The sequence below is a fragment of the Monodelphis domestica genome, chromosome 3 (assembly GCF_027887165.1).
Source record: "Monodelphis domestica isolate mMonDom1 chromosome 3, mMonDom1.pri, whole genome shotgun sequence".
In the NCBI taxonomy this organism is placed as follows: domain Eukaryota; kingdom Metazoa; phylum Chordata; class Mammalia; order Didelphimorphia; family Didelphidae; genus Monodelphis; species Monodelphis domestica.
Genome location: NC_077229.1, coordinates 182,655,427 through 182,680,290, shown reverse-complemented (window position 1 = coordinate 182,680,290; position 24,864 = coordinate 182,655,427). Strand labels below are relative to the sequence as shown.

The window sequence follows — 24,864 nt, the reverse complement described above, 5'->3', positions numbered from 1 at the left end:
CCTTCCTTCTTTTTATTTTTTTAAGACAGTAAGTGCTATTATTATCCCCATTTCATAGTTGAAGAAAGTGGAGCAAACTAAGGTCAAGTGACTTTCCAAGGGCCAAATAGCTAGTTAAGTATTTAGGGCAAGATTTAAACTTGTAGGTCTTCTAGAGTGCTACAAGTCCAACACTCTATCATCTACCAGGCTGTCTCTTAAAAGTAAGGAATCAAACTTTTATCTCTTCTTCTTATCAACAATTATTTGTTTGCCACTAGAAAAGGAGAAGCTCTCTTTAAGAATATCACTAGGGTTGGAGAGGTTGACAACATCAATGGGAGCAGAAAGGTGTCCTAGAAAACTACTCTAGCAGGACAAACTCAGCCCTCAAGGAAACAGCACCTTTCTCCCCAAAAGGAGACTAGCAGAAGAGAGATCTCTCCCTAGTACATATCAGAAGAAATGAAGTCTTAATAAATCAAACACCTATTAGTGAGTGCATAAATTTAGAGCAGAAAAGAGGATCCAAGTACAAGCCTATCTGATTTTCTCCAAAGTGTAGATATGAGAGTTTTATTTGGACAATTTCCAATTTAGTACTTTGACAACCTACACCATTATCTTTACATGCCAATTTCTAGGTGTGTCTTTGGTTTTAAGATTCTTTATCATTTTAACTATAAATTTGATGAAATAGTCTTAGATGTAAAGAGTGAGGTTCCTTAAAAAAAAAGTTTGCAGTGATTGGGAGCAGATCACTTCATCTCCCAATATACTCAATCTTTTCAGTCAAATGTTAAGAAACATGTTGACATAAATTAAAAGGAGGTATAAGAATCCTAACTAGGCTTGAAGAAACATGGAGCCTAAGACATAAGATATAAACGGAATGTGAATGAATTATAATTTGAAAAGGAAAAGGATTTGCTATACTCTGATATACATAAATGCTAATAAAAATATATTTCATAGTGCCAAGATGAAGACAAATGGCATTACTCAGAGGAAGTGATCAAAGCATCAAAAGATTTAGAGCTAAAAAGAACTTTAGAAATCACATATTCTAACATCCTCACTCTACAAATGAAGAAATTGAGGCCTAGAATCACATAAATCTAATTAGAAGAGTTAGAATTTGATCTGAGGTCATCATTTTCCTTATTAATACCACCTGTCAGTCATCATCATCATCATTGTAATTTCTGGAATTTGTATAAGACCTAAAGGTTTACAATGAATTTTACCTATATTATCTCATTAGATCCTTACTATAACAGTTGATTATCTCTATTTTACATATCCAGTTTTACATAATTGTTTATGTGTCAGTCAGTAGTCAGTCAAAAAATATTTATTAAGGCATACTAAGTTTCAGGCACTGTTCTCAGCATTTGGCATATAAAAAAATAGATAAAAGACAGTCTCTGCCCTCAGAGTCCACAGTCTAATTAGTTTCCCCATCAGACTATGAGATCTCTAAGACTATCTTTTGCCTTTCTTTGATCCTCTCAGAGTTTAGCACATAGTAGGAATTTATAACATATTTACTGACTGATTACAGATGCCATTATAGACAAGGTTAGATGGTTAGTACAGTATTTAATAAGAATCAATCAATAAATAATTATTAAGTGCCTATTACATGCCAGACACAATAGTATGCATTTTAAAATTATCTTATTGATCCTTACAATAACCCTAAAAAGGTAGAAGCTATTTATTATCCCCATTTTACAGATAAGGAAACTAAGGCAAAGAGAAGTTAAGTGACTTACCCAGGGTTACACAGTCAGTGTCTGAGGCAAAATTGGAAGTTGAATCTTCCCAACTCAAATTTAGTATTCTGTTCACTCTACCATCTAGTAGTTGTTTCAGCAACAGAACACTGTTTTAAGTTTTCTTACTCTTAATATATGACCTTATATGCAAGAAAATTTCTCTGTCTCAATTTTTCTATTCATACAACATAATGGAATCATTATTTAATGTGGCAGATTTTCAAAGAGAATATTATGTGTGAAATATTATTTTGTTTTCTCTAAAAAGTCATGGAGCTTACTAGTCAATGAAAAAGAAAACAAACCACTTCCTCAACATCAGTTTTCAAAAATAAAAATGTGAAACAAAGGGACCATAGAGAATTTTTTAACAGCTTTACCAGAATCTTTTATTATGAGATGAAAGTGAAATTATTTCAACATAAGTTTTATAGTTAAAATAAAAGTTTATTTTCTGTCACCTCTGGATTCAAATGAAAAATTATTGGAAAGCTCTTAATAAAAACTAGTATATAAAATCAAATTGTTTCTAAAAACATAAACAGTTTAAAAACTCCTCTATGTTACAATGTCTAACATTTTCTTAGGAATATCAGTGAAGGAAGAAAAGGGAGGAAAAGCACTGTTTAAATGTCTAAAATGTGCAAGGAACTGAAATATCTCATTGATCCTCACAACAATCCTGGGAAGTAGGTGCTATTATTACCCTCATTTTCAATTAAGGAAATTGAGGCAAGCAATAGGAAATGAATTTGCCCATGATTACACAGCTAGGAAGTATCTGAAGTCAAATTTTAATTCAGGTTGGTCTTAAATTTATAGACTCTAATCACTGCACTCTTTAGCTGCCTATGAATGGATATCTAAACATTTATTCCTAAAGTCAGCAGGTAGATAGTTAGATAACTCTAAAGATAAACTTTTTATGACAAAAAGAAAAGTGCTATAAAAACATAATTGTATTTGGAATGAAAGGATCTGGTTTCAAACCCTGAACCCCAGCATAGAGTACCTATGTTGTACTTTGCTACATACTTCATGTCTTGTTTTCTTTTTATCTCTAAAATAAAGATAATGCTAGAATTCTTCAAAGCCTTATTCTTTCCACCTCTAATGCTATGAGTCTATGAATGAAATTTTACCTTACCTATAACACTATAAATTTATTAATACATTTACTAAATAAATCTGGATCATGGAACTCAACTCTCATTCCAAATGAGCTCAAAACTGACTTCCCATTTCATTACTATTACTTCAGACAGACCCAAAGAATGTTAAAGCCATAGGACCCCTGTAAGGGGAAGATCTGAACAGATACTCAATACAGACTTGGTAGAGAGTTCTCCAGTCATACCACCTAAAGTTGGAATTAGATTGTCACTGAAGCCAAAGATAATTCTCTCTGGTTTTAAACCTACTCTCATTGATTCATGCCCTCTACATTATTAATAACCTGTCTCAAAATAAACACTCCAATGACTTTCAACCTAAAATGCTGAGTCTCAGTTAGGTGGGATTTCATATTCAGTATCTTCCTATAGGAGGCATGAACAACGAGATATCTTTTTTACCCTCTCTCTTCACCGATTATTTGCTTTTATTAACAGGAAGCCAGCTCAAAAGTAAATGGAAGCAGGATCAAAACCAAAAGTTGGCATTAGTAATACTAGCTTCAGATGAGTTTAATTCCACTACTTCAGGCTAAATTATTTTGACTGCCACAATAATTCAAAATGGTAACAACTAGACCTAGCCTTGCTGAGTTAAATCAAACCATATATGAGTTATAGTGTTTTAAAGCCTTTCTTTTGTATTAGAACTATATTATCCAAATTGTTTAATGTTGATAAGAATGTTTTAATTACTAAGAAAACCCTTCTAAACTGTTTTAAAGCTAGTTAATAAGGAAAAGTACATCTTAATTCATCATCTATCTTTTCCAATCCCTAGACATTTAACCCCATAAAATTACCATATTTCATTTTGTTTATGCTCTGACACATAGTGCTTAAAGGGTGAAAAAAATCTCCTTTCCCTCGATTCTGTTTCCTAAATTTAATATTCCAAGTTTCCAGAGAGTTAGTGGCCAAACTAAAACTCCTGCTGTATTTAGTGTATCGAGAATAAGGGTTGGACTTGAAGTTAGAAGATAGGAATTAGAATCCTATTTTTGAGACTTAGGGGCAGAGTGTTACAACTTCAAATTCTCTAAACCTCATTTTCCTGGTCTGTATAAACATGGGGATAAGACCTATAGTATCTACAGGTTTATGGAGTAGTTGAAGTTTGTAAGGCATTTACAAACTTTAAAACACTATCTAGTATGTCCCTGAAATCTTAATGATTAAAGTACTTAAGCTTAAAAATTATACTGATATTTGGGACACAAGGTAAAAACTTTGACAAGTATTATTTCTATGCAGCCTCTGAGGCTTCATGATCTCTATCATTTTAGGAATGATGTACCACTTGATCATTTTCAATAATCCAAAAATTGTGTCACAAAGATAATAGAACATATAATACAGGACAAAAACTTGCAAGTTCAGACTCCAATATACTCCCTCAAATGAGGAAGCTTATTAAGTTGAACCTTCTACTGACATTTTTCAACCTCAGTCCAGCCAATTTGTAACAAGAATAAAAATATTAATATTGAACTTGGCCAAGAAGGGAAATTTCACCACCTAGTATCTATGGATATAAGCATTTTTTCTTGATCAGCAAAAACAAATTGGTCTTCTTTTATGTCTATTCCATCTTGCATCATTGGTCCCACCCCTCACCCTGAGTTTTACAATGCTGAACTTTTTTTTTCATTGTCCTGTTTCTAATAGAATAAGGATTTGCAGTTTAGATGGTCACCTTTCAAGCTATAATGTGTTAAATGAGCCTTTTAATCAGACGAGTTCAACCTGCTCTGCAGCTGCTCCTATTTCACACTAGAACTAAAAAGAAAAAGTTAAGTGTTACCAGAAACAGGACCTGCCCTTCTTTTCAAAAGCACTGCCCTGTGGTATCCTAAGGCTCTCTATACTTCCTCCAAAATGCAATCAAGCCAAATGGAATACAGTATTTAAGCTATATTAGCAATTGCCAGCTGATCAAGTCTTTCTCACTTGGGGTTGTTTCTTAAGGTAAAATATGATCCTCTCCTTTCACTTCATTGAAGTGAAAATAACCTACCTATCTTCTCACATCCCTCCTGTTGTAAAGGTGATAACTAAAAAAAACATTTTGATCTCCCCCACTGCAAAAAAACCCACATCAAATTATTTATGATTTATTCATGACATAATATAACATTAATATTATATGATTAATTGATTAGGAAGAGGATGGAAATGTTGACACTTTAACCTGGTTCTTCGGATGCATGAGGTCCCTTTTGCGAAGTTATTTTCCTATCACCCAGGTGTGCAAAAAACACATGATGTCTTCAGTTATCAAACTGTGGTTGCTCCCCCTTCCCACACACCCAAAGCTATCACTTCTAAGGACCAAAGAAGCATATGTTTTCCTTACTACGTGAAAACTGAAACTGCAGATACACACTAACCCAAACATCTTCCTACTTTGGTTGTATGAAACAATCCCTTTCAGTAAAGGAAATCCCTGATTCACCAAGGCAGTGGGTGGATGGTTAAGAGGCGGTAGGGAGGTGGTTCCAACGAAAATCAAGACATACTGCATATTTTTCCTAGCTAAGCCCTTTCAAGGGCAGATATCAAGGTGAGCAGCAGTCCCTGTTTCATAGCACCACTAAAGGATTTGTGAATGATTATGGAAGATTTGCACACCAGTTTTAGTACACTTACGGCTCATGCAAAAAAGCAAAGTCTCACTCAGGAAATATATTTCAGTTCTTTTTTTTTTCTCTCCTAAGTACAAAGTACTTGTATAATATGCACAAAAGAAAAGCCCTGCAATGCAATGTAACTGAAAGAGTCCCCGGCTTTGGAAGGCACAATAAATATCGTTGCTTCCCCCACCTCCCCTCCTCCTCCTCCTCCTTTTCCTCTTCTTCTTCCTCCCCCCTCTTCAAACCTCCCTCACCAAGCCCAAGAGAGAGGTTTTGCTCTCAGAGCCCAAGCTCTTAGGTTTCCAGGATTCCAGTCTTTTCCTTGCAAAGCAGAAAGCAGCCTAGCTTGCCTTACCTCGGGGGCTGTTTTCCTGCAAATACGGTGGGGCGGTCGGAGTGACATTTCCAGAATGGGATGCTGACAGCAAAGGAGAGCGTTCATCCACTCCATCAGCAGCCATGACTGCAGCAGAAGCTCAGCTGGGAAGAGAGGTTGAGGCGCCAGCGGCTGCCGCCTCAGCTGCTGAAGCTGCTGCTCCCGCTGTACCGGCTACTGCTGTTGAGAGGGAGAGAGCCCAGGATGTGTCACAAGGCGAGAGGGGGGAGGAGGCAGGGAGAGTGAGGGACCGAGGGAGGGGGAGGGGAAAGGCTTTTAGAATCCAAGGGGGAGGAAGAGCTTGAGAGAAGCAGGGGAAGCTGGAGCGGGCGCCTGGGCTAAGAACAATTAGGGATGGAGCGGGAAATGGGCGGGGAGAGCAGGATGGCTCAGACTCTGCCCTCAATGCATCTTAAGTTTACTGAATGAAAGAGGAGAAATGGAAGATCTACTGGAGAAGAGGTAGAAGGGAGGAGAAAAAAAAAAGTAGTCTTTCCCCTTGACTCGAGATAACTGGAGAACTAAGGTAAGCAGAGTTAACATTATCAAGCTCTTACTGGAGAGAGCAAAGTAATTTTGGCTAACAAACCAAGGGCAACTCTAAGGAAAAAGTTTAATCCCGGATCTATTCTCTTTACTTTCTCAATTAGTTCTTTTAAAAAAATGTGAAACTTTCTTTTATCAATGAGAGGACTGAGGATTCTTTTTTGTTTGTTTTTAAAACATATTTTATGTAGGAATGGTGTTTCTTTCTGGGTTCTTTTGGATGTCATTTAAAGCTCTCTATGATTGATTGCATCTTCTTTTTCTTTATTCTGAATCTGGCGTGTGATGTCACTGGTACATACACAGTAATGAGGTTTTAGAATAACACAAGGTCTTCATATTCACATAATTTTTGTGGAACTGATGAATGAAAGCTCATCTCCATCCTCCTTTTGACTTTCTTGGCTTCCTTCAAGGCCCAGATAATATCCCATTTTCTAACCCTTTCTTGGATCCCTCTCAATTCTTATATCTTCCCTCTATTGATTATTTCCAATTTATCCTGTATACTGTGTATCTTGTTGTACCTAGTTGTTTGTATGTTATTTCCTTCAGTTCGGCTGTGAGCTCCTTGAGATCAAGAACTTTTTACCTTTCTTTGTGTACTCATGTATCACAGTGTGTGTATTGGTCTGGCAGTAGGCACTTAAATGTTTTAAAATAAACACTTGTAAATTAGTGGGTAAAAGCTTAGACTTGATTTCTAGTTTTAATAGTTTTTTATTATTTGATAGTAAAAAAATAGAGCACAAGTCTCTTAAGTACAGGGGATGTTTATATTTATTTGTCTTTGTAGCCTCAGGACATTGCTCAGTGCCAGACACCTAATAGAATTGAAATAGAATTGAGAAAATGATAGAAATACACAAATCAAAGACTTGTTAAAAATGTAATATGGAATTTGACTTGGTGAGTCAATCCCTGAAACTAAAGATACACAGTCACATGAGAAAGACAGGACAAAAAGGCAGCCAGCACCTCCTTACAGTAAATTTGAAAGGGTATAAGGAAAGCCAACCTTTTGTTGTTTGAAACTACTTTACACATTACTTCAAGAAAAATGTTTATTTGGCTGGCTAAGGACATGTGGTATCAATTATTACTCTTTCTGCCTGGATACCCACCTAAACAGCAGATATAATTCCTAAGGGAAAATAAAAAGAATAATATTTTCTGTTGTGTGCTAATGAAATAGCTGTTTGCACCAGTGAAATGGGGATGCATTAGACCCAATACACAAGAATCTCTTAAGTAAGTTCTCATGTCAGAAAAAAATATGGAAGGCATGAGCTGAAAGTGAAATTCTAGGGTTTAACACTCAACTCAATCACTGCCACATTGAATAACTATGTTTAATTAACTTCTTTATATTCACTTTTTTCAAGGATTACTTTTAGGATCCATAATTTCATCACTGTGGGTTTTTTCTTCACCACCAATGGGAATTTTATCCCCTTTACCATGCCTTATAATAGGAATAACAATTTTGAATTCATTTTTCAGAAACTGCCTTATATTATTTTCAGATATATAAAGCAGCAGATTTCAGACTCAAAAGATCAGGAAAATAATAGAAGATGTACCAACAGGTAAGGAAGTTCAGTCATAGTTTTCTTTGATCTCATGTTTACCCTGTGTGAAATAGCGTCCTTACCACTACTAACAGGAACTTAAATAGCTTATGACTCTAGGACATTGTTTTGTCTCACCATAGCAAATATATTAATATGTCAATAGCTGGTGATTTCACTGGTGGGAGTACATCCTCCAGCCTCAGACCAGAACCCTCCTTGACCTGATCCAGCTGGTCCTTGAGATCAGCTGTGGTTGACAAGTTCATCACCCTTTGACCAAGTCATTAATGATCACCTCTCTAGACTGGGCCTCAGCGGAAAAGCATGCAATTGATCACAGGTTATCAGGTACTCTACTACAAAGTCTTGCCAAATGACCTGTTTGGCCTAACATTCAGTGGGTACTCACCAAATGTTTGTGAGAGGTCTTGAATTTTCTTCAGACTGGCTCATGCTGTGGTCTCACCTGAATCACAAGTATTTGGTTTCTTCACTGCATAATGCTAAGCTCCCAAGACCATGTTCAATGTAGTACATAGCAGGAGGATTTTCTCTTTTGTAACATATCCCTTCCCATTTCTGATCCCTGCATTATGTATCATTCATATTTGATGATGACAGTACTGTATGATAATCACAGTCTCTGTGTGATATATTCCTGCCTTACTTCAAAAGATGAGATGAGAATTAGGATCATAGATGAAATACCCTCCTGGATTTTCATGGAAAGAAAATGTTTTACTGCTTAGAATCTTGTGTCTTTCTGGGTTAGGTTCTTAGTAAATGTCACATCATAATAATTAATAACATAAAATATTTTAATTGTTCTAATATTTTGCCATCTGTGTCCCTGCTGAGATTAAAGTTTATTTGTCCTAAAGAAAACTATTTTGTAGACGGATGATTTGTTTGACATTAAAAGGACATAAGCTTACTTAGGAGACATAAACAATGTTTTTGCATGAGTCAAAGATAGAAATATGATAGAACTCTCAAAATGTCTTCTTGTTATTAACATAATAAGTTGAATGTGAAAATATCAACATCCTTCTGAAAAATACTGAAATTTTAAATGCATTTACAAAATGTAATTTCCTCATAAATAGGCATTTCCCAAGTATTCAATAAATATTGTCCTTACCTATATAATTTCTTTTCCCCAGATTCATTCATATAGCCATTCATTTCCCAGATTCATTCATTCATTGGAGGACAGACATTGCTGAACTTGGGGTTGTGTTGTAGAGGAAAGAAGCACAATAATCTTAGCATACTCATTTTTCTGTCCTGTGCATGAAGAAATCTGTTTATACTTTACATGTAATCATATTCATAGAATTTGAGTTATGGAAAGAACCATAGCAGTCAGCTGGTCCAATGTTCCACAAAATGTAGACCACCAAAGAAGAGGAAATTATTAGCTCTCAAGGAAGCCTCTTCCATTTTTGGAAAACCAAAGCTGAAATCTTTTATTGTAACTACCTATAACTCCTGGTTATGCCCTCTGGTACCAAGAATAAATCCTTTCAAAAGTCATAGATCTAGGCCTAAAAGGGACCTTAAAGGCCATATGGTCTGACTCTGCATTTTATAGATGAAGAAACTGAGTTCAGGGAATGTTAAATGATTTGTCCAAGGCTGTACATTTAGTTACAAAAGTAGGATTTGAAACCAGATACTCTGATTCCAGAGACACATAGCACTTTCCATTGTGTCATCTCATCCCTCTTCTATATGGCAATCATTCAAATCACTCCATTGTGAACAATTTGTGGATGCTACAATTGTTAAATGAATCAAATCCACATAATTATTTTTTCATCATTTTTCATCATGATGGGATACCATAGCAAACTTTTTCAGTATAACTGGCTTTTAATTAGCATAATGATTCTTAGTGATTCAAGGGCAGGAGAGAGGGGGCTCACACTTAGGAAAACTTGACCTAACTACAGTTATAAATAAGAAAACAAAATATACAATGAGAATTTGTATACCTCCTGTGATCCTGAGTCTCATTTCACATGAGATCCAATCAGGAACTCACTTCTCTTGCTAGGACAGCAGATCTTAAGTGGCTGCTTCTTCTCTTACTACTCTCCCCATCCCCCATTCCCAACCAATCCTTTATACTCAAGAGTAAATAAGCTACTCAGATACATTTAACAAATGCACCAATGAATGTTCCAAATAGATAGAAGCCAAATAAAAATGCATACCCCCATTTAGTACAATTCCCTTGGTGTTCAGTGGTCACTTAAGAATTCCCAAGTCACTGGCCATTTCTGAAAATCTGTTGCCCCTGGAAGAAGGGGCCAAGTCTGACCAACCAATATCCTTATCATTTCAATAATTCAGCTGTGTTGTTTGTGGCTCAAAAAAAAATCTTGCCACTTCAAGAAAGAAAAATTGCTGAATCATGCTGAGTCATTTACTGAGCATGGGGGAGGTGAGTTAATTAGAAACAACTGAAACAGTGCCAGCCTATGCCTCTGTTATAAAAGGGAAAGGAGAAAGCGAATGAAAAGGAGACTTGCTTCTATTAGCCAGAAGAGAGAGACTGGAAGAGAGAGCATTTACAAAGGAACCTAGCTCCAGCAGGATGATTACTATGGGGAAGAAAAAAAAAAGACTGAGCAAAGGTTGGATATTGACGAAAGACTTTGGAGAGAAGGTACAATCCCATAACTTTTTATTTGCCTTCTTTTTAACCAACTAAAAGATTTTGAGTGATAGTACATGTATAACCCAGTGGAATTGCTTGTCAAATTGGGGGTGGGGGGGAGGGGAGGGAGACAACATGAATCATGGAACTTTGGAAAACTTATGTGTAATTTATTAATGGAATAAAATAAAGAAAAAATTAACCTACCTTAAATACTAGTCTTTGGGCTGTGAAGGATAAGGGGAGAGAATAGTTGAGAGAGGTAGGAGATTGCTGAGAGCACCTACCTACTCTCAATTTGTTTATATTGGAAAATTATAAAATCTCATCACTGTCAGGTGCCTCAGAAATCATCCAGTTCAATCTCTACATGAGCAAGAATCCTTTTTACAGCAAATGTTGTCATTCAGTAAAACATCTTGGGGTGGGGGAGTGGTGTCCACCCCCAGGAAAGGTTGAGTGAATAGTTTATTGGACTATAACAGGAAAGATCTGGGTTGGATTCGTGCCTTCTTACAGTTAGTATTATAATCTATAGATTACTGAAACACTAAGAGGTTAAATGATTTCCCCAGATTAGTGGATCAAGCCTGGTACTCTATTAATATAGGTTTGTTGCTAGTACGAAATAAGGTACTCCTGGGCTACTCAACAGTTAACAAAAGGAGGTTTACTTAGCCACAACATACATAAGAAAAGGTGTTCAACTAAAGTTGCTCAATTAATACTTCACTTGAGTGAACATATCCTCACTCTGGTCAGCAAGTTAGTATGGTGATGCTTTCAGTCTTGGGGTATCTGCCAAATCAAAAGGGCTGGACTGCATAAAGGTGGGCTGTTTTGTGTTCTTAGGTGACAAGGAAGCCCTATCAGTATGACCAGAGACTACCAGGAAGTTGTGTAAAGGTGGTACATGTTAAGCCTTAGGCATCCCAGGCCAATCAAGTCCTAAGCACATTTTTATACTTTTTAGAGGTCAACTAACCTACAGGTAATATAAGAGGAAACCCTAGTAGATATTTGTCCTATCATAACAATTCTCTCATCTAGTGGCAGCAGTGGGTAGGATATTAGACTTGTAATCAGAAAGATGAGCTCAAATTCTGCCTAGACACTTAATATATCTTCATTACTCTTTAACCTCTAAAAGCTTCATTTTCTTCAAATGTAAAAATAGAAATAATAGTAGTACTTAGATTCCAGGATTAAATGAGATGATAGATATATTTTATAGTCCTTATAGCACTATATAAATATGAGTTCTTGATAATGAGTAAAGGGACACATGGACTATCCATTTAGATATCCTTATTCTTTACATGTGATGAGGCTACCTTTTTTTTTGAGCCATATATGTCCCTGGGGGTATCCTTTAAACTGGTCCCACACAATTCTTTGTTGGTAATGAGTTAGTAACCCATTAGCTTGCTCATGCCACTGGTGGTTGTAGTAGTGGTTGCCCTTTGTGCTTGAAGAGTACCAAAATGACATCACTGGATCATGTCTTTTGCCTCTCAAATAAATTAGATTTATGTGAAACAGAGTTGTACAAAGTCATCAGTCTCACTCTTTTTTCCAGAGTCATCCAAATTCAATGGCAGAGCAAAAGTCAAGACAAGTGGTGATGGCCTGGGATGCAGTGGGTGACCTTGACTTCTTTGATGCCTAACCAAGTTCTAAGCATTCCACAATGCCCACTTCAACCACCTTCAGAGTCCTTGGAACAAATTGTTCTCATCTGCCCATTTTCCTGGAAGAAGTCTTAACATGCCTGGAATAAACCCATCTCCCCCTCCCCTACTCATAGACAAGTTTGAGGTCTGTCAATTATCCTTCAACTGGTTTAGCAATCTATCAAGACATTTTTACCCGGGTGTAGCTGTTGCTCATGCTACTGCTTCCAGGAGCTATAGGTGAGAACTGGGAGGCAGGTGGTCACCAAAGAAAGAAAGCTCTGAAAAGGGCTCAGCAAGACCTCACACTGGAGATACTAGTCTTCCTTGAATACCCTGTACACCCCTGACCAGTAGTACATATTACAGAAACTCCTATTCACTTCCCCTTTCTATAGGTAGATATCTGATCAGAGAACCATAGTGTTGGATCAGGACATACAGTCTAAAGTCTTATTAAAGTCCTGACTCCCCCCTACAGTATTCTCAATAGTAGCCTTGCTTTAATAGGCAGATCATTCCTTCTCTGATGTAAAAAAGTTAAAATAGCATAACATAGTGGATAGAAAGACAGCTCTGGCAGTAGGAAGACCTGTGTTCAGGTTTCATCTCTGACATGCTGACTCTTTGAGCAAATCATTTCACCTCTTAGTGTTCTTAGAAGTCTTCTGAATTGCAGGGTATGAGTCAGTCTACGTTAGTTAAGGTCCTTCCTCTTCCCTGAGAGTTCCTCATACCAATGAAAGCATAGTTGTTCAAGTTGTTTCATATTGAATCTGTGATCAATCTTTAGTGAATTTGGAGAGCTAGAAAGTTTTATGATATTTTTCATGAATTTTGAATATGTCTGGAGTCAGATGGAAAGAGTACTAGTACTAAATAGAGACTCATTGGACTAGTCTAAGAGCATTAAAAGATGCTAGTCAACCTTTTTGTCTCAATTTTCATGTCTTTAAAAAGGGAGGGGGCAGCTGGGTGGCTCAGTGTATTGAGAGTGAGGCCTAGAGACGGGAGGTCCTAGGTTCAAATCTGGCCTCAGACACTTTTCAGTTGTGTGACCCTGGGCAAGTCACGTAACCCCCATTGCCTAGCCCTTGCCACTCTTTGCTTTGTAGCCAACACATGGAAGGTAAGGGTTTATAAAAAAATAAGTAAAAAGGGAAAATGTTACTTATGCATTCCACAAAGATAATATGAAAATAACTCCATAAGTAACTCCATATGCGCTAAATAGTATTAAGTACAATATATGTTGTTTAGTCATTTTCAGACATGGTCAAGGGTTTTGCTGATAAAGATACTTGAGTGGTTTGCTGTTTACTTCTTTAGCTCATTTTAGAGATGAACTAGCAGTAATGCAATGCTCCAGGACAATTATGAGAAAGAATGCTATCCACATTCAGAGGAAGAACTATGGGAATAGAAACAGAAGAAAAACAACTGCTTGATCACATGGGTTGATGGGGATATGATTGGGGAGGTAGACTCTAAATGATCACCCTGGTACAATTATCAATAATATGGAAATAGTTCATGATCAATGACACAAGTAAAACCCAGTGGAATTGTGAATCAGCTATGGGGAGAGAGGAGGGAAAGAACATGACTCATGTAACCATAGAAAAACATTCTAAATTAATTAAAATTTTTCAATTAAAAATAATTTTAGAGATGGGGAACCTGAGGCAAAAAAGGTTCAGTGACTTGTCCAGGGAAATACAGCTAGTACATGTCTGAGGCCAGATTTGACCTCAGCAAAAGCAATCTTCCTTTTTTGAGGTCTGGTACTCTACTGCACCACCTAATTCCCCAATAGAAGCATGCTTGATGGTTACTTGAATTCATATATTATGTAAATCTTGAAATCTCTCAGACTTGTGAATGTTAAAAATTTCCCCATCGGGGAATTCTTAATTGGAACAAATTCCCTACTGAGAAACATTCTCCATTTTGATGTGAGAACTCGCCAGGATCAGAAATGGGAGGACCTCTACTCCACCCGTACTTAAGACTGCTTTAGGGGAGAAAACTCATTGCTAAACAAAGAAAGTACTTGGATCCATGCTTATGGTGGGGCAAGGAGTACTTTGAGCCAGGCCTGTTTTTAGAATTGATACAATGGGATGCTAGGTACCTAAAAGGGTCAGGCAAGTTTTGTCTTAATGAGATTAGTTGACTCAGCTGTGTTTTCACTGGTTCAGACTTATTGAGATTTGTGGACTTAGCAGGAATTCAGATGGGCAGTCCTTTGGAAAGCGTCTACCGTGATTGGTAGATGTAGGGACTTAGGAGAGTTGACATAGGAGAAAAAACCCTATATAAGAAAAAGCAGAATCTCTTGAGAGAGATATCCTTTTGGAGAATTCCTTTTGGAGGATCTTCTGAGGACTGCTTGGGAAGAATCTCTTGAGAGAGGCTCTGGAGAAGGGAAGCTCTTGGAGGACAATCTCTAAGGAGGTCTCCTTGGAGCTCCTCTAAGGGGACTCTGTCCCTCTGGAGGCTCTGGAGAGAGGCCCTTTGGAACAGTCTCTGGCTGGAAGGCTCTCTGGTGAAGTCAGCAGAGATAGAGCTGGCCTGGTGTCACTAGAATCCTTGTTTAGTCAGACCTTGTGGTGAGTGTTAAAAAACTGATTTCTCTCTTAAGGCTCAGGTCTAGGCCATATTGGCTTGAGGCCCTTCATACTTATTCCTTTCTTACTCTCTCTCTCTCTTTATGTGATTACTCATTGTATTGTTAATTAAAATCTCTATAAAACCCAATTGACTTGGGTATTTGAATAATTGGGAATATTTCCCTGGCGACCACCTTATATTTGATTTTAAAACCCAAGACACTGTAGTGAAACATGTTTCTGCGGTCAAATTTACTCACCCTCTCTTATATCTATCACAATTTATATCTTCCACTATTTTAATCACTACAGTTTAAGACCTCAACCATTTTAAATCTCACAATTGAGAACATATGCAATTGATCAATCCTGTCTTATTACTTGAAGTTGTTTTCATCAATATTCCTTCCCTACCTAAAAAATGATAAATAGTAATATGCTTATGAATATTGGGAAAAAGTTGTTAATAAAGTAATAATATAACACTTATCCATAGCCCTCTTTCAGAACCCTACTACAATGTGGGCTATCTAAGAAAAGATAGTAACAGATCCCCTTAAGAATCTTGGTGACATGCAGTTTCCCAATGAAGGAGAATGGGATTTGCCCTGGGGCTATTCTGTACTTTGAGAGCATGGCTAAATGGATTGTTTCTTAAATAGAATAAAAACAGCAAAACAACAGAGTTTAAATTGTAAAGCTCTCCTGGGATCTTCAGCCTTATGTTTTCAGGGATTGTAAGAAAAAAGGTCAGGAAAATTCATTCTTGTATGACTGACTAAGAAGGTGGGTTGACTTATTGTTTTCTTTCTTCTTCCTGCATGTAAAGGTAAATGGTGTGTAGGTGTATGTATGCTGAAAGGGACTTCTGAGACAGGATGTCCCCAACCAGTCAATTAACCTTCTAGTGCCCTTAAACTATAAGTTGCATAGAAGATACTGATTCAATAGGTATTGGTAGAGAAGATTTCCACATTGGATAATTTCTTGGACCAATGGCAGCACAGGTCCAGTTTCTCTATATGTATGTAAGTATACATATATGCAAATGTCTATAGAGATATACATATATAATTTATAGTATGTTTAGATGTGTCTGTACAATGAGAGGGAGAGTAGATCTTGTGTGAGTGTAGAGAGAGAGAAAGAGTGCTCTAGAACAGTTCTGTGATGTAAGAGATACAAAGAGGATCATGGATCTTAGAGCTGGAAAGATTCTTGGAGGTTCTTGTTTCCCATTCTTTCATTTAGAGAAGAGGAAAGATCCTGAGAAAGGTTAGGTGACTTGCTCAGGGTCTCAGTTCTTAATCGTCCAAGACAGAATTTGATCTTAGATCTTCTTGAATCCAAGTACAGCACTCTACCATCTAACTTCTTCTTTATCATATAATTCTGGACATTGAGGCCCAGTTTAGTGACTTGTATAATTACAGGGTTCAAGTTAAAACCATGTTTGATATTATTCTGAATATTCTTCCATTTCATTCATAAGAATAATCCATTCTTATAGGTGAACTACTACTCATTTTAAAACTTTGAAATAGTCTTTCTTTATGATTCTATAAATTTCAGTTGGGAATAATACTTTAATAAACTTTTAAAGAAGATGAAAGTTTGTCATTTTCTTATGTTATTTTTTCAATTAAGAAGCATTTCTTTTCTTTCCTGAATATCCCCAATTTGAGAGAGAAACAAAAAAATTCTTGTAGTAAATATATGTACAGTGAAGCAAAATAAATCCTTACATTGTCTATGACCGAAAAAGTATATGTCCTTTTGCATCTTGAATCTATCACCTCTCTTTCTGGGAGTGGATAACAAACTTGCATCAGTTCTCCATAATCATGGTAATTGCATTGTTTTGAGATCTTAAGTCTTTTAAAGTTGTTTGTCTTTGAGATGTTGTTGTACAGATTGTTCACCGGGTTCTTTTCACTTCACTTTGTGTCAGTCCATACAAATTTTCTGAGATTTCTCTGAACTAATACTTTTTGTCTTTTCTTATAGGATAAGTGGTATTATATCACATTTATCTACCATCATTTGTTCAGCACTTCTTTACATAATGGACAACACCATTTCTTAACTGACAGTATTTTAGAGAAAATACTTAAACTGAGTAAACAGTAAGAAGAAGATAAGAATTTATAATTTTGAAATGCTTGATTTTTTTACATTAAAAAAGAGATTTGAAGTTTTGATCATGGAGTCGGAGATGCTTCATTCAAAGACCTTATTTTTTTCTATTGAGAAGTAAATATAAGTCTTTTATAAGCATATGTTGCCACAAATAGTGTAAAGGGGACCAAAATAGTGTCTATATTATCTTTAAAAATGTCTATGACAAACCTTTGGATAAGGGATTAATTTAAATACATACAGAAGAAAATTCAATTTCAGAAAGTATAATTACTTTTTTATACTAGCCTGAAATGGATATTATTATGAAAGGATGCTGATGTTCCCAAATTTGTAAAAGTTCAGTGGTTTCTAAAATATTAGAACTGGAAGATTCTCCTCCCCCCCCCCAGAAGTTATTGTAAAGAATCATAGAAATGACAAATCTCTGATTTGAAAGGAAACTCATTAGTCATCTAGGTTCACCTATACCTGAACATTAAATCTTAATAATATCCTGGAGAAGTGGTCATTCAACCCTTGACTTAAGAGAGCATCCATTAAGATCAAGGAAACTCATTCCACTTGGATAATTCCAGTGGTTAAGTAGTTGTTATTTTTCTAGACCTAACCCAGTCTATTCTCAATTTCCACCCTTTGTTCCTGATTCTCCTCTAGAATCAAGAAGGATAAAACTAATGGTATCTTCTATGTGGCTATCTTTCAAGTACGTGAACACATGTTCTGTGTTCTGGAATATCTCAACTTCTTTCCCTGCCCCACTATACATCTTATACATGTCTTATACAGGATACACATTCTCATTTCCTTCACCTGGTCAAAATATAGTATGATGTAATGACCTTTTCCTATGATTGTTGCTTTCCTCTAGATGCTTTCAGGTTTTTATCAATGTCCTTAAAACATACAAGCATCAATAAAGTCTTCTGATTCATTTTATTATACCCTAGTGGCTTCCTTCTGTACCTCAATAGCTTTTTTCGGAAAGTGTATCCACTAAGAGAATTTAGGGGATGATATTACACAGCTGAGAGCTATGAGGAAAGAGACTCAAATATAAAACTTGATGGGACCTAGATAAAGAACTTGAGGACCAGTCAAGTGACTTGAACAAAGTCATATAACTAGTAAATCAGAACTAGGAGTTAAATTCAAATTCTCTGATCCCCAAGCCAGCATCTTTTCCACTATACCATTCTTCCTTCAAGGGTACTGTCTCTAATTTTGCCCTCGTGTATTTAAAACATGAACCAAGATTTTCAGCCAAATCCTTTTATTATTATTGTTAATAATTATTATAACTAGCATTCATATAGCACATTAATGTTTGCAAAGTAATTTACAAATATTTCATTTGTTCCTAAAAACTTCCACAAGAATTAAATGTTATTATTATTCTCATTTTATAATGAGGAGATTGAGAGTGAATTGCCCTGGGTCACAGAGCCAAGAAGTACCAGAGATCAGATTTGAAATTGGCTCTTCCTGACTTCAGGTCTAGCACTCTATCCATTGTACCACAAAGTTTATCCATTGTGCCACAAAGTTTTAAAAAAATAATAAAGAAGGGACAGCAAGGTGGCACAATGGCTAGAGGAGCTGGCCTGGAGATGGGAGGTCTTGGATTCAAATATGGCCTGAGATACTTCCTAGCAGATTGACCCTGGAGAAGTCACGTAACCCCAATTGCCTTGTCCTTACTGCTCTTCTGCCTAGGAACCAATATATAGTATTGATTCTAAGACAGAAGATAAGGGTTTATTAAAAAAAGGAAAAGACAAATACCAGCTGTACTCACCTAAAAATCATTGGGAAAGAATACTGGAAAATAGAAAGGAGCATAGAAAATAAATTCATTCAATGATAAGATGGTGAGATTTTATGATATAGATGAGGATACTGATACCTCTGTGTGTGTGTGTGTACATACAATCTAATGTGGTCATGTTAGAATCAACAACTTTTGTAGCTTGGTGGCTTGAGTGAGACTGTTTTAAAGAGAAATGTGAATGGATTTGAGTCTCATGCTCTTCTCAGGTTTTATCTTTTACTCCTAAATCTTTTATGAAAAAAAATGTTCTTGGAAAATAATTGTAACCATTTTCCACTTCAGAAATAAGTGTGGATGGAAAATACCTCTGTTTTTGACACTGCTACTAATAGTTGAATGCTGCACGATCTTTGACACCATGAATTACTTCATTTCTGTTTCTGTATCCCCATGATTCAACACAATGCTTGGCACATACAAGGCAAAAAGCTTGTTAAATTATATAAAAGTCAGGTTTTTTTAAACCCTTACCTTCTGTCTTGGAACCAATTGGTTCCAAGGATGAAGAGTGGTAAGGGCTAAGCAATGGGGGTTAAGTGACTTGCCCAGGATCACATAGCTGGGAAGTGTCTGAGGCCAGATTTGAACCTAGGACCTCCAATAATTAATAAAGAAAGGGAAAAACCCTCTCTAGGCCTGTCTCTCAATCCACCGAGCAACCCAGCTTCCCCAGTTTTCTTTTCTTTTCCTTCCTTCCTTTCTTTCTTTTTTTTAACAATGTATGTACTTATATTCCTGATTTCAAAGATTACTCTGGAACTCATTTGGTCCATATTTCCCTGCTGTCCTTTTTAATTTTATTTAATGTTTTAATTATGAGCTTAATAAAAATTATCTGCTTTTAAAAACCAAGAATGAGGACAGGAAGATTTATTAATTGATGGACTTGTTATAGTGTTTTATGTTAAATTTAACAAATAACAAACTTCCCTGTTTTTTCTGTCTTTATAACGTCATATTTTTAAAAAATCATGAATCTTTTTCTCTCTTTTCTTTCAATCACTTTTACTACACAACTTCCTCCTCCTTTAAAATCAGTCAGTATAGTTGAGTAAAACAAATTAGTGAATTGGCTGTACCTATAAATATGTCTCTTTACCTCCAAGAAATCACTATAGATCAATGCTTCATCAACAATGTTTAGAAGTTTTAATTGGTCCTTGAATTTATCAGAATCCTTAAGTCTTTCACAGTTTTTTTCCCCCTTTACATTATTGTGATCATTGTGTAAATTGTTGTTCTGATTCTGTTTGTTCTGTTGTTCTGTATCAGCTCATATAACCTACTATATCTTCCATGGTTATCAAAACATTCAGCATGTAGAAATGGACCCTTCTGGAAACAGTGAATTATAGTAATGATTCCCAGGCTGTTTAGAAGATTAGGCAGTCCTTGAAGTCAGACAGATCTGGAAATCCTAAACAAGTCTATCAATAGCAATTAAATAGCTATCAGACCTATTAAATAGACCAAAAAAAGATATCAACAGATATATACTTCTTTCAAAAATCACAGCTAGAGATGATATAATGATGATAAATTGATGTTCATAGACTCCTAATTACACATGTGTTTATATATATATATATATATATTTCATTCTGAGGACAAGGTGTTATTTAGAATTAAAGAATTTTAACACTCAATGGACCTTAGAAGTTATCTAGACCAATCTTTTTATTTTACAGATAAGGAAGTTACAGAATTAGGTAATTGTCTAGCCAAGATTTGAACCCAATCTTTTATCTTCAAATCCAGTTCTCTTTTAACTCTATCAGAATACCTCCAGTTTTTTTTTTTCCTTTGTAAATAAGGTGAAAGCCAAGACTGAATGAAAAATCTGAAAGAAAAAACTTTTGTTTCCATGGGTTAAGACCCTCTAGAGCAGGGGTCCCCAAACTTTTTACACAGGGGGCCAGTTCACTGTCCCTCAGACCACTGGAGGGCTGGACTATAAAAAAAAAAACAACCCAAAACTATGAACAAATCTGTAAACCGCTGTCTGGGATAGTGGAGGCAGCAGCACTGGCTGTGATGGGCCTGTCACACCTTGCACAGGCCCATCACCACCACCACTATACTGGGCAGCAGTATACACAGTGTGAAATCCCCTCCCCTGGATCTTGGCTCACCATGCTGATGTCTTCCATTGTGCAGCCACATAATCCTTTTGCGTGGTTCTCCTTCAGTTACTCTCAGAACAAGGTGCCACACAAAGGATTATGTCACCCAAAGTAGTACTGTATGTGAACGATGCCACTCTTTGAGGCACTGTCACATACAGTGTTCCTCTCACTGACCACCAATGAAAGAGGTGCCCCTTCCAGAAGTGCGGTAGGGGCTGGATAAATGGCCTCAGGGGGCCCAAGTTTGGGGACCCCTGTGCTAGAGAAACAAACATTTATTAAGCACTTCATTCTCTATGGTCTATTGTTTGTATCTGTGTAATGTCATAACCCTCTACCCCCATAACTTCTTTGAAGTCATGGATAAGTTGCCTTTATCTTTGTATCTTTAGTGCTTTACACAAAACTTGCCAATATGCTCATACGCTTCCATTAATTACTAACTACTTTCCCAGTTGTGCCTCTTTGTTCATCTAAAACCCTAAGCCCTGATAAACCCAGCTAGCTAACCTGTCCCAAACTCATTAGGGTGGAGGGCAATAAGGGAAGTCTAAAAAAGGACAATGACATAAGGTATATTTCCATTTTCAGGCATGCAATGGGAAAATTAAAAAAAGGAAAACTATGGGGAAAAAAAGGATTGTTTCTGACTATCATTGAACTCTATTTTCTGACATTTTGTAGATTTGTATTTACTTTTTACTTTCATTTTTTTTTAAATTGAGTTCTGTACACATTTTGGAGATTCTCTATACATATCTTATTTCTTATAACTGGTAATGGTTTCTTATAAAAGGGTGGTATACTTTATTTTATTTCTAAAACCCTGACCTTCTATCTGACTTAGTATCAATTCTAAGAAGAATATCAAGTACTAAGCAGGGGGTTAAGTGACTTGCCCAGTCACACCACTAGAAAGTGTCTGACTAAATTTGAAGCCAGGTCCTCTCAACTTCAGACCTGGTGCTCTATTCACTGTGCTACCTAGTTGCCCCTGTACATTTTATTTTAATATAGATTTTTACATATGAAAGACATTTGAGAATGACAGACTTTGCAAACACAAGTTATAGTCTTTCAAGCTATTAACTTTAGTTCATACTCTGTCTGCAGTCTACCTACTTCATTCATATCCTTTCAGAATTCTGTCCCAAGGATTCTCCAATAATTTACCCAGTTTAAGATTCTAGCCAGGTGTTGACTATCTACTTTAGTCATAGATTTTGCCCTTCCCTCCCCAAAAGGTCTTGGTAACTAACTTATTTTTATGACTTCTTTTTCATCCCCTTCTCTGAGGATTCCATCTTATTTTGAACTGTTTATTCTACTTTTTCTCATATATTAAAATGATAGCATCATCATGATAGATACTTTATATTTACACAAAGGGAAAAAAAAAACACTCTTTAGCTGATCCTAAACCTAAATGGAACAAATATAGTTATACATTCTTTCCCAAAAGGTCCATTGTACAAGTCTAAAAAAAACAGCTATCATTACCTAAAACTGAAGTTATTTTTCTTTTCTTTTTCAACATGGAAGACAATTTTTTCATTTAAAAATTTAGACCATCTTTTATAACTATAGCTATGTAACAGCTATATCACAAAATTGCCAAATAATACATAGAAACTATCAACTGCTACATTTTATTTATGATATTTTTAATCTTAATAGCAATGATGGTTGTTATTCTTGGTTAATTAGAGGTTCTGCTCAAATACAGGCACATCTGAAGTTCTATAAAAGTATAACATTAAGTGAAGGAATAATAATACGTACAGTTAGTACCTTAGGAACAATATTATTGTAGGAGTATAGTTAGGGATAAGACTGGTTTCTAGGGTTAGTGAAAGAAGATAATTTTGAGATAAGTCCTAGGAAAGGATTCTGGGTAAGAAAGGAATTGTGGGAGTCTAAAACTGAAAATAACTGAACTTCACTTTCTTCTTGGATTTCATCTGAGCTGAAAGTAGGTCTTGTCTCTCTGCCTATATTTCCATCAAGCTGAAGGAGAGGTTTTGTTCTAAAAGATTCTCCCTGAATAGCCAGAATTTTGTGGAGGAATTTTTGACATCTAGGTAGAGGGTTAGGGTTAGGGTTAGGATGGGCTGAAAGTAAGGGAGTAGTATGTATAGAAAGAGAGAACAAGAGACCCTGAGAGTTATGGGACCTGGGAAGATAGACTGATAGAAATTACACATCAATGTGTGTGTACAAACTGATTTCTGGAAAAGTCAACCCAAAAAAGTCAAGGCCTTTCTCCCTGACTAACTTAAAACAAATATAATGCTGTGGTTCCTGTTTACCTTTCACTGTGAATGAGGTAGAGAGAAGAAAGCAAGATATATAACTGGTTTGTCTAATAATTTTTTTTGAAGAGCATGAATTTGCAAGTGGAATAAACATAGATATGTTTGTTATGAACTTTCCCCCTTCACCCTTATCTTCAGAAAAACATTAGTTAGCTATATAACCTTCATTTGACTGTGAATATGGCAAAAACTATTATCTTATATTTTCATCCACTGGAAGATTCAAAGAACTGACATTTCTGATATCCCATAATGCATGGAAATGAGACTGATCCTAATAAAAGCTGACATCAATGTCAAAATTCTAATAAAGGCTCAATAGATTCACAGTTTAAAATTATTTGACTCCAGCTAGGTAAAATAAACTAACTTTTTTCCTCCCCAGCTTTACACAAAAAGCTTCTAAAATCTATGAAAAATTAAAGCAATTTTATAGAAATATGCAAGAATTGGCTATCTACCCTGTATTTTGTATCTGATTTTACATTATAAATTATTTTACTCTGTAGCCCCACATAACAAACCTCACACTCTTCTCTGTCTCTAAGTGAAAAAGCTTATGAATATGAGAGTTCAATCCCTCTCTTAGAGTTAGATACTAAAGGTTTAGGCTTTCCCACAATCACTGCTAATTCAAAAAGAAATTCTGAACTATAGCTGAGAAGTACAATTCTTTCATAAAATCATCTAATGCTGTGAGAATTGTTATCTCAACATCATCTACAAAGTTTGTTATTATTCTAAATAACTTTAGTTTCTGAGAAATTTCAAGGCATTTTTATATTACTCTTGAAAAGTGGACTGGCTATCCTTGTCCCATCTTTAGCTTCATCATTTCCAATTTAAAAAGTGGCCTTATCTAATTCCTAGTGTCCAGTGAGTCTGTGTCTGTCCTTCCCTATCAATGACCTGGGGATACAGCTAGATCCAATAAATTTACAAAGAATTACTTTAAGATAAAGATGGGTGATCCAAGGTCCCATGTGTATGTGTAAACTTACTTTCCTTAATGTAACCAGTTATAATCCCTTACCCCTGTGATGCCAGCCAATTTGTGATTCCTGTTTTATTCTTTGTCCTATGCTTATAAAAATGAATTGTATCTTCATTTCTAGGTCTTTGGCTAGAAACTGAGGCAGTCATCAATCCATCTTATTCTCAGGTTCATGAACTATTAATAAAAAGTTATCTTGATAAAAGAAACATACCTAAGTTTACCTTTTTACTGAATTTCACTTGGGACAAATGTAAGAAACTAAAGAAAAACATAAAGATATTCAAGTAACAATTCCCAACAAAAACCATAAAGGAATTATGGCATGATGGTAGAAGTCCCTACAGTTATACTTTAGGTTGAAGCTTTGAAGACATGTCAAAGATGCAAAGGTACTACTTGGGAAAGCCAACATATTATACTACTTAATTACACCAACCAGGTACCA

The 24,864-nt window shown here is 36.0% G+C and overlaps 2 protein-coding genes across 3 annotated transcripts in view; one reads left to right on the top strand and one right to left on the bottom strand.

The window, feature by feature from the left end:
- The window catches only part of PIP4P2 (phosphatidylinositol-4,5-bisphosphate 4-phosphatase 2), a 101,194-nt gene extending 94,918 nt beyond the window's left edge, over positions 1 to 6,276 (bottom strand). Inside the window, exon 1 of one of the 2 annotated variants that reach the window (XM_001368656.4) lies at positions 5,921 to 6,276. In XM_001368656.4, coding sequence (XP_001368693.1) covers positions 5,921 to 6,026 — 106 coding nt within the window. In that variant the 5' untranslated portion in view covers positions 6,027 to 6,276. The remainder of the gene's footprint in view (positions 1 to 5,920) is intronic. The other variant, XM_007488085.3, reaches the window with a different exon arrangement.
- An 80-nt stretch (positions 6,277 to 6,356) lies between these two features.
- Positions 6,357 to 24,864, top strand: part of OTUD6B (OTU deubiquitinase 6B) — a 73,539-nt gene continuing 55,031 nt past the window's right edge. Inside the window, exon 1 of the mRNA XM_056823334.1 lies at positions 6,357 to 6,467. The gene's annotated coding sequence lies outside the window, so the exon portion shown is untranslated. The remainder of the gene's footprint in view (positions 6,468 to 24,864) is intronic.